Consider the following 10,964-nt stretch of genomic DNA (forward strand, 5'->3'; position numbering starts at 1 on the left):
CTATTCAATGGTTTGTGTAAAGTTCCCATTCCGCACAGGGCCCGCGTGGGACCTATAGCTCAAGTGATTTTGCTCTGTAAGACATATATATTGTGCCGTGGTGGCCTAGTGGTTTGACCAATGATATCTAGCAGAGGACCGTTGGTTCAAATCTGGGCTTACATCTCTGAGTTCGGATTGAGAACTTCAGTGTACTTACCCGTCACTTTACCCGGTACTTAGGCGTCATGATACTTTCCCTCACCGTAAAGCTCCTGGTAAAATCTAAATGTAATTTTTTACACATGAATTCTAAGAACCTCGTCGGTGCGAGCATGAGTTTCACCTATGGTCCTTTGCTTTAGATTGCTCTGATTTGATTGTTTTCATACTTACTACGTACTGCTACTATTACTTACTGTAACGTGGCAATGGACAGGCCATCATATAGCACTAAGAACAGATGACCATTGAGACCGAAAAGTTCTCTAATAGAGACCGCGGATTGGCAAGAGTAGCCTAGGATGTTCACCAACGAGATAAACGGACGACCGCAGGCTCATAGTGGATGCTGGCCGCTTCCAACCGAAGCAACTGGAGGACTATGGGGGAGGCCTATGTCCAACAGTGGACGTCCTACGGCTGAGATGATGAGGATCATCATGTCAGTCGAAAGACATCCATTGCTGGACATAGGCCTCCCCAAGGCTCTCCACTCAGACCGGTCTTGTGCTTTCCGCATCCACCGCGATCTTAACCAGGTCGTCGCTCCATCTTGTTGGAGGCCTACCGACAGCTCGTCTCCCGGTCCGCGGACGCCACTCGAGAACCTTCTGACTCCATCGGCCATCAGTCCTGCGAGCAATGTGCCCCGCCCACCGCCACTTCAGTTTTGCAATTCTTCGGGCTAGGTCGGTAACCTTAGTGATGATAATAGGATGAGGATGACTTAGTATTATTTGTGCAGAACCCAAATGAAACGCACAATAAGCTGATCACAATATGTATAATTATCTAGTGTTTCTTGGCGGCGGGGAGGTGCAGCCTCGCGGCTAGTTCCTGCGGGACATCCAGGTAGGTCCTCTCCAGGCCCACCGTCAGGATGAGGGCTCGGAGCCGGTCCACCGCCACGACGTCCTCCTCGGCTGACCAGACTGTCATGGAGGAGTCCAGGGCGGAGGTCTCTCGGAGCAGGTCGAGGATCACGGGCTGGCTGTTGGATGCCAAGCCGGCGCGGACCTGTGAAAGAAAATATGATTGCTAGATGATTTGCATAGGCATCGGTTTGATATTTTCATATAATTGTTTCGCCAACATAGGTATAATTAGATAGTAAATAACGTAACCTAACCTTTGTCACTTCGAAATTCAATATCTCAAAAACGGCTGAACCGATTTTAATAAAACATATTATCTAAGAACTATCGCTACGAAAATTTGCTTTCAAATAAAAAAAACGCATTCAAATCGGTCTACCCCTTTAAGAGCTACGGTGCCACACATAGCGGTCAAACTTATAACACCCCTCTATTTGCGTCGGGGGTTAACATATAAGAGAAAACGTCGTGCCTGTCGGCGTAGGTACGAAGTTATTGAGAGAATAGATAGGCACAAGGGCAGTAAATTGTACATAAGATATATTAATGAAAGTAATCAAAACGACAGAGCGTCAAAATCAAAATAATGTCACAAAATTAGATAAAATTGGTTTTCTTAACTCCAGTCTAAATAATGAAATGAGCGAGATCTAAATCAATCAATCAATTATTTATTGCAAGGCAGTGAGTTAGTACAAAGATATTATTAAATGTAAAACATTTGCTGTGCCCTATCTAGGTGGTTTTTTATGGTAAGAAACCATATTTTTCCACGTGTAGACACAAAAACCCATGACAATGAAACTCACAGGAAAAGTGATAGTCTGGTTGACACGATGAGTGTTGACCATCCTCAGCATGGTTCCTATCTGCTCCCTGGTGTACTCCCCCTCAGTGATGTTGCCCCCGTACTGCGTCGTCCAGCCGATGGACAGCACCGCGCGAGGATGCTTCGCAGCCAGCTTGATGAACTTCTCGGGGTCCAGGGGCTTGGCGGTCGGAGCCACTGGCCCTGCCAGGATGTCAGCATTCAGCCAAAGAGGAAACGTCACCTTTAACAAAATGAAGGATGGCTGAAAAGTGCGGTGAAGTATAGTCGTCACAGCATTATGCTGAACCTGGGCATTTTGCCACATAACTGAGCTTGTAACTTCTCACTTATTTATGTGTTTTTTTATGAACAATAAATCATTTATTAATGATTTATAGTCAAAATACCACAAACGGGATTTATCACGCTAAAACACACGAGTAATATTTACCTCGGCGTTTCAACCACGTTACAGTGGCTGTGGACCACACCACTCTTACACCACTGATTATTTTTTAAATAAAATTTGAATATCGAAAATACAAACTGAGACATGGATGCAAAGAAAAACCAGAAAAAGAGACCAGCACTGGGAATCAAACCCAGGTCCTCAGCAATCAGTGCTGCGTGCTATAAACCCCTACACCACTGCTGGACAGGAATCTAGACACGAATTTTTCCTATGCATACATATCTCAGGTTGCTTATTTCTACTATGCTACAGCAGCACTAGCGACATCTACTTCTGGTTCTGTTTTTTTCTGGTTTTTCTGTGCATCCATGTCTCAGTTTGTATTTTCGATATGGTTTCACGGGATACCCGTAAAAGTAACAAATTTGGAGTTGAAATAAAAAATACAAAAAGACTCCACGAAAAAAACAATCATAAAATTTTATTATTTATGCTTGGAATAAATTTCAATTCATTTCATTTTTACTCCACTACTACGGTTAATCCAAAAGAAAGAGTAATGATTGTTATGTTTTTAAACGCACCGCGGCTAATCCAGTCTGTCATTTTGCCGTATGCGTATTCAGTTAAACAGTGTAGAGAACCTAAAGGCTAATAAATTATGCCTACAATTTGCGACATCGCAACGTTTAAATGTCATGCACATTTCACTCCCACCGCGTCAGCGCTAAATCCGTACTCGTTGACTTATGCTTGCAATTTACCACTTAATTAAGCGATCCATTATACCGCCGCTAACAGAGAGCTTCAATTAGGTATTTATAAAAGACGTCATGCATACTTTCGTCTCGTTACAGCTCAAATGTAGTCACCAGCATTAACATCTGCCACAGCGGACCGTGCAAAAATATCTGACACATCCTTCCGGCCCTAGAAATAGAGTCGTATCAGATATTTATGCACGCTTGTTGCGTCAGATATTTGTGCTGGTGACTGTTCCTATCTGGTGATATTTGTGTTGTTTGTGCTGAAGCCGTGGTGGCCTAGTGGTTTGACCTATCGCCTCTCAAACAGAGGGTCGTGGGTTCAAACCTCGAAATTCATGTGCGGAATTACATTTGAAATTTACCACAAGCTTTGCGGTGAAGGAAAACATCGTGAGGAAACCTGCACAAACCTGCGAAGCAATTCAATGGTGCGTGTGAAGTTCCCAATCCGCACTGGGCCCGTGGGAAACTATGGCCCAAGCCCTCTTGTTCTGAGAGGAGGCCTGTGCCCAGCAGTGGGACGTATATAGGCTGGGATGATGATGATGATGACTGTTCCTAATTTCGTACATGAATTAAAAATACAAAAGTGCTAATTCGGACTAAAACCAATAGCCCATCCACTTCAACTTGCATATTCTCCGAGCTATGCGGGTAACCAGTTCTTCGGCGAACTTCAGTATTTCCGGATTCTATCGCGCAAAGAAACGTTTTTTATATTATACTAATTTTATTAAGCGATGTGCCTCATATCTCATATGTTTACTAGACAACCAAGTGTCATTATGGCCGTAGTGTCATCTTAATAATGTCTTCAAAAGGCCCGGCTCCAGACAATCCAGTCAGTTTAAATGTGTCTGCAATACATGCTGTGCCACACGAAGCAGGGTTGCCAATACAGAACTAAATGACTAGAGAAGTTAAAAAAATAAAAATAGAAAATGTTTATTCAGCATATAAACTATTCGATGTTATTTTTATTCTTTCCATCTAATTTATTTTTATGTGTATCGAATATGTGTAAATAAATGTTTCTATCTCTCTATCTCTCTCTCTATCATATAAGCAAAGTAACGAGATAAAACAACAAGGTACCTACACAATAACAAGCCTCTACACCTTATTCCCGTTACATAACTATCTTACATAACCAGCACTGGAAAGGGCCACATGTTTCCTATTTAAAACGGATTTTAATAATGTAATTGGTCACTTATACCGTCAATTTTAGGTATCGAAAAATTAGGTACGACGACAACCGAAGCGAGGTGGTATCCGTTCACTTTGCAACTAACGTTTGGCAACCTGATTCATTTAGTACTCTAAAATTGGAAATATTTCAGGAGGTTAGGTTAGGATAGTTTTATAAAAATCGTGAAATATTTACAGTTTCAGAGATATTAAACAGTTGCAAAATGAAAATTTGCGAAATGAATCAGGTTGCCAAACGTTAGTTCCGAAATATTAGTGAACCGTGTTAGGTACCTACAATGGCGACCACAAAACGCGCGAGCCAAGCGAGCGAAGAGTGCGCGCCGCGGTTGCGGCCGGCGAAGCGCCAGCACCTAATTTATTTAGGACATAATATGGCCCTTACCAGAGCTGGTTATGTACGGAGAACAAGGGCCCTCACATTGTAATTTTAAAGTTCAGCTCAAAAACAGCCGGACCGCTTTTAACAAAACATAGCTGAGATTCACCGCAAGGAAACTAATGTTCACGTAAAAAACTGTAAACAGAGGCGTGTTTTAAGTTTGACGCTAAGTCTATCTGTGGCATCGTAGCTCTCAAACAGATGGACCGGTTAGGCCGTTTTTAACCCCCGACGCAAAAAGAGTGGTGTTATAAGTTTGTCTGTCTGTCTGTGCACCGTAGCTCTTAAACGGGTGGACCGATTTGAATGCAGTTTTTTATTTGAAAGCAGGTTTTCTAGCGATGGCTCTTAGACATGTTTCATCGAAATCAGTTCAGCCGTTTTTGAGATATTGAACTTTGAAGTGACAACGTCGGGGGTTTTACAACTTTTTTTTGGTTAGGTTATTGAGGTATTGACTTTGAAATGTCAGTGGCGAGGGCTTTTCAACAGAAGTTGATTATTCGCTCTTATTGCGAGGGCATACTAGCCGATCCCACGTCAATAGGTATGGAGAGACCCATAGAATATAGGGTTTCACCAATAAGATTTATCTCGCAAATACTTAGCCAAATTGGTCCCGTGCTTGACAACCCTAACCAGCGGTTGACGGCGACCACACAACGCGCCACAACTCATCACGGATTCACACGCACTGTCATACACGAGCATCTGTGTGACCGGCAACTACCACGCGACATTCAACCTTACACATCACCCATAACACCCATTTTAGAATACTATCAGAGGACACGACATTGTCTCGACAATCGAAGGATTGAGTGATATAATTTTGTAATTATTCAACCGTCCTCGGATTAAACGGCTGTAAGTCGGTATACCCTATTTTTAAATGTAAGACTTAATATTTAGTAATCTAGATACAAAATGGAATAGGTACGCGTCGCGCTCTTAAGTCCATTTATTCATAGTAACTCAATGAAGTCTCATACTCGAAGCAGATGTTTTAGACAAGTTTTTCTATAATTGAAGTATTATTGGGGAAATACGTCGGATAATAACATTTTATTCAGTTTATCCTCTCAGAATGAGGGCTCAGTGAGAATTGGGAACTTCACACACACAGTTGAATTTCGTCGCAGGTGATGCAGGCTTCCTCGCGATATTTTCCTTCATCGTAAAGCTCAGGATTTCAAATATAAATTCCGAAAAACTCAGACTCGAGCTTGAACCCACAGCCCTCTGCTCGAGACTCGAGACCATCGCTAAAACAGGCTCATTTTGCAACTACTTACCTAGATCGTAAAGGTGTCTTTTAGTGTTTTTTGTGAGCGCTTCCGGAAAAAGCATCATTGCTTTGTAGAATATGCCCCAAAAAACTTGACAGAAAGTATACAGTGTGTTACCGGCAGACAGGCTTTTTTAAGGGAGGTTAAAGTAATGTATTTCTGAAACTTAACCATGACATTAATTTTATTAACTAAAATTCTGACTTTGTTAACTTTCTAACAAAATTATAATTGCCAGCAATGTACAGCAAAGTAAATTGATAAGTACGTGTAAATGACAACCGACAGCTACTTTGATATACTTGTCAATTTACTTAGCTGTACATTGCTGGCAATTTCATATTAAGTTAGTTGTTTGCGTTTATTTTTGAATACCTTCATTATTTTAAAAGGTATTCGTATGTTTTGCTAAGTCACTAATTCTACTTCATATCAATTATTTAATTAATTAGTTCTTAGAATATATTAGAATAATTTAACAAAATGACATGTAATAATGATATTACCAATAAAAGAGTATGAGTATGAATATGAGTATCTAACTCTACACTCATAATTTGTATTTCTCAGTTGCGCTTAAACATTTTTAGAAGAAAATCGCAAATTGACAGCAAAACGGCCAGTACCTATCGAAATAATATGCAAACTCGCTAAAATAGTTAATTGGCGCCTGTTACAGTCGTAACTTTTAGACTGGACGCAATAAAAAAGGGATTCTAGAACACAAACAAAAGCTAATTTAATACAGTGTAATCGATTCTAGGTACTCTGGATTCTGAGCAAACTACTTTTTGGTTTTCAGTTATTTAATTACCACCTGTATATGAAACGTAATACGTTTTTGCCGCCAATCGTAGCACCTACTTTCATAAAATAAATGATTGATTCAAACCTCACCTCTGGTTTGCTGAACGGTGCAATCAACTCCTGCGCCTTCTCGAAGGCCTCTATGCTCTTAAAGTCCAGCTTGACACCCTTCTGCTTGTCCTTAGCCGTGCGTTTGTTGTGCTGCGCGACTGCCGCCAGGAAGTCGCCGAGGGAGAGGTCCGAGGTAGTGGCTGGGGGGTGCGCCATGATGGGGAGGGGGGGACCGTCCTTCCCCTTTAGTTGACCGAGGACTATGTCGGCTTCTAGCATGGCGACGTCGCCTGGGAATGGGAGAAAAAAAGTGTGATGAAATTAAAATGTCCTAGCTTAAAGAAAACTCATTTCCGAAGGCAGCTTCTTTGGCTAAAGGTTAACCTTGGTCATTGTGATTAACCCGGTTCAGGTTTTATTCATCATCCTAGCCTTTAAACGTCCCACTGCTAGGCACAGGCCTCCTCTAAGAATGCGAGGACTTGGGCCCTAGTTTCCACGCGGGCCCAGGAACTTCACACACACCATTGGTTTGCTTCCCAGGTTCGATGTTTTCCTTCATTTGTAAGGCTTCTGGTAAATTCCAAAGTGTGAAACTCAGAGGTGCGAATCGGACTCGCGCACGAAGGGTTCCGTACCATCTACCTATACAACATTCATTAGACATTGCTGATGCATTAGATCGTGTTGGTTGCATTGCATTGCGGGTTCGTCAAGCTACCGACTTATAAGTGTTGACTGGAGTGCCGCAGTGTATGCTTTTCACTAGCTTTGCGGTGGACAGGGTCTATCATTAGGTATTACGCGGCTGCACCTATATCTGTCGTGCTAATTGTAACATACTGCTTCGCGGAACTCGGCTACTGGAAATGCTATTTCTGACGGCGGAGGGTGCAAGGCATGGCAGATTCAACGAGATATTTTTTTATATATTATATTATTTTAGACGACCAGATGGCCTAGTGGTTAGAGAACCTGACTACGAAGGTTGAGGTCCCGGGTTCGATTCCCGTGTCGGGGCAGATAATTTTATGAAAATAACGAATATTTGTTCTCAGACCTGAGAAATCGAAATCGAGTCATTCGTATAGTAGGAGGCAACGATGCACAGACAAGCACACAAAAACACATGATATACTTATAACACCCTAACCCAAACGCATTGCTCCCTAACGCTCGTGTGTTTTTCCTCACGTATTGCTCTCTCCTCCTCATCCACTCAAAAGGTTGACTGGTAGAGATCCCTTAAAGGGATAAGTCCGCCTTTGTACAAGTATCTAGACGACCAGATGGCTAGTGGTTAGAGAACCTGACTACGAAGCTTTAGGTCCCGGTTCGATTCCCGTGTCGGGCAGATATTTGTATGAAAAATACGAATGTTTGTTCTCAGGTCTTGGGTGTTAATAAAATTATATTTATCCGTTGCTCAGTACCCATAACACAAGCTTTGCTAAGCTTACTTTGGGACTAGGTCAATTGGTGTGAATTGTTCCATGATATTTATTTATTTATTCCTTTGACGATTTCAATATAAATTCTTATACTTAACTGACATTTATTATATATATTTTATATTGACATACAAAAAGTGTTCAACTATTAATTATTGAGTTTTCTATTAACCAGTGGCGTAGCGTCAGATATTTTCGTGATAAAGCCGATAGATACATACTTAAATACATAATATTAAACATCCAAGAAACTAAAGTGGCAGTGGGCGGGGCACATTGCTCGCAGGACGGATGGCCGATGGGGCCAGAAGGTTCTCGAATGGCGTCCGCGGACCGGGAGACGAGCTGTCGGTAGGCTCAACAGATGAGCGACGACTTGTTAAGAATCGCGGATCGCGGTGGATGCGGAAAGCACAAGACCGGTCTGAGTGGAGAGCCTTGGGGGAGGCCTATGTCCAGCAGTGGACGTCTTTCGGCTGACATGATGATGATGATGAAACATCCAAGACACGAGAACAAATGTTCGTATTATTCATACAAATATCAGCCCCGGCCAGGAATCGAACCCAGGACCTTTAGCTTCGTAGTCAGGTTCTCTAACGACTTGGCCATCCGATCGTCAAATATATTTAACAAAAATTATCCCCCACATTATCAAAGTTGTTATAAATCCGCTGAGCTCCTATGCCTTGGCCACCGGCCATTGTAACCGCAGCACGAGCGAGGCCTGCAGGGCTACTACGAAACCCGAAGTTCGTGTCGTGCGGTCCCTCTGACACTTATACTATTTAATACGAGAGCGAGAGGGACGGTACGATACGAACTTCGAGTTTCGTAGTAGCCCTGCTGTCCCGTCGTGTAGCAAACGACCGCTGCGCGATTACATTTACCACCGTTTATTACTAAAGCTGGTAACATACCAGCGTTTCGCTACTTCATCCAACAGAGTACTTTATTGGATCAGGCGTTACTTTGTGGAGATCTATATCAATGAACTATTAAACAACTAGAGTTTACGCGCCGGGAATTCCAAAAATTTATATCGTGGTCTTCAGTGAGGTTGTGTTAAGATCAACTGTCCAAAATTTCAAGACTAAGCAAAGCGGTTGAAATTTCAAGATTTATCCCGTGGGAATATCGGGATAAAAAGTAGCCTATCTGTTATTCCAGACGTGCAGCTACCTACATACCAAATTTCATGACTCTTAGCCCAGCGGTTGTTATTTCGAGATTTTATCCCTATTTTATTTTATTTTATACACTCACCGGCACAAAATTTGGCCCACACTTCATACAAAATTACCGATTCTGCATACATTTGAGGGCCAGATTTTTTGCCGCTCAGTAGATTATTTTATTTTAGCGTGAAGGAGTAACAAACACACACACACACACACACACACACACACCCACGCACGCACGCACGCACGCACACACACACGCACACACACACACACACACACACCACACACACACACACACACACACACACACACACACACAAACTTTCGCATTTATAATATTAGTAGAATTACTTTGCTCACGCGACCTTGCGAAGTTATGATAGAAATTCATGAACTCATGCCGTGGGGGTCACCGTTAGAATGTTGTCCCCGCCTCTCCTCCCGTGGATGCGGTAGAACCGGCTGAGGGATAATACCAGAAAATGGGCAGCAGCGTCTTCTTGGCTATCTTATACTGCGCTGGCTAACCCATCTGCCAAGCGTGGCGATTATATAATATGACATTCAATATTGAATACTAACATAACGGAGACTTAGGGGCTGTTTCACCATCCATTGATTAGTGTTAACTGGCAGTTAGGTGTGATGCCGTCTCTATTTGTTTTGTTCAAATAGACGGAGACGGCATCACATTTAACCGCCGGTTAAACAGCCCCTAAATGTTAAATATATGTAAGTTAGTACTAACTTGCTAAAGCGGCCTCCAAGTAAGTCTTGTTGTTGACAGCATGAGCCCAAGTAATTGTGGTCAGATTCTTCATATTTTCTTCATCGCCAACGACTACCGAGGCTGAAACAAGAAAAAGACACGTTTTAAAAACTAAGAAACTACCATTGTAGTAGAAAGCGAAAAAATTACGCTGGCAACATTCCGTTACGTCAAACAGTCAGCTCAGCTGTGTATGTACATTGTAATTGTTTGCTTGCAATTTATAAACGCTCTATTTGCGTAAGTGTTCTAGAAGGTAATTAAACACTGAATAATTTATATAAGATGCTGCACTAACTGTTTTCACTCTGAGTTGACATTTTCACGTAAAAAATATTTTATTTGTTTGATAATAGAGTACACCGACACTTCTCTTTCACTTGTCAAATTGAACACGCAAACGCCAAGTCGTCACTAGTGATGTGGTGCAAAAGATTATCTGGTTCCTAATTATGATACCGTTTATCGGTAATTCTGTAAATAATAATAAAAGTAATTACAGGTTACGCAAAATGAAATATCTAACTTACTCTCTTTAATTATGATTGAAATTGTTATTGTTGTAAGCTTTTACAAATTTGCGATGCTTGTATATTTGTTAGAGTCAAATCCATGATCTTCACCAACTTGCAAGCGATCGAATTGACTTTAAATTTCGTAGTTTTTTACAAAGTACTTTATTTATAAAATTTATATACTTAAACAGGTTAATAATATAAAAAATAGGAATAAAATATACCTACCTAACTTATT

General features: G+C 41.6%; 1 protein-coding gene across 2 annotated transcripts in view; it reads right to left on the reverse strand.

Annotated features, from left to right (window-relative positions):
• Positions 1-966: 966 nt before the first annotated feature.
• LOC141432264 (protein FAM151A) overlaps positions 967-10,964 on the reverse strand; it is a 23,882-nt gene continuing 13,884 nt past the window's right edge. For both annotated transcript variants that reach the window (XM_074093810.1, XM_074093812.1), the window contains 4 exons: positions 10,191-10,292; positions 6,847-7,097; positions 1,886-2,128; positions 967-1,218 (listed from right to left, as the gene is read on the reverse strand). In XM_074093810.1, the coding sequence (XP_073949911.1) occupies positions 994-1,218; positions 1,886-2,128; positions 6,847-7,097; positions 10,191-10,292 (821 nt within the window). In that variant the 3' untranslated portion in view covers positions 967-993. The remainder of the gene's footprint in view (positions 1,219-1,885; positions 2,129-6,846; positions 7,098-10,190; positions 10,293-10,964) is intronic.

This window comes from Choristoneura fumiferana, chromosome 10 (assembly GCF_025370935.1).
Source record: "Choristoneura fumiferana chromosome 10, NRCan_CFum_1, whole genome shotgun sequence".
NCBI classification, from domain to species: domain Eukaryota; kingdom Metazoa; phylum Arthropoda; class Insecta; order Lepidoptera; family Tortricidae; genus Choristoneura; species Choristoneura fumiferana.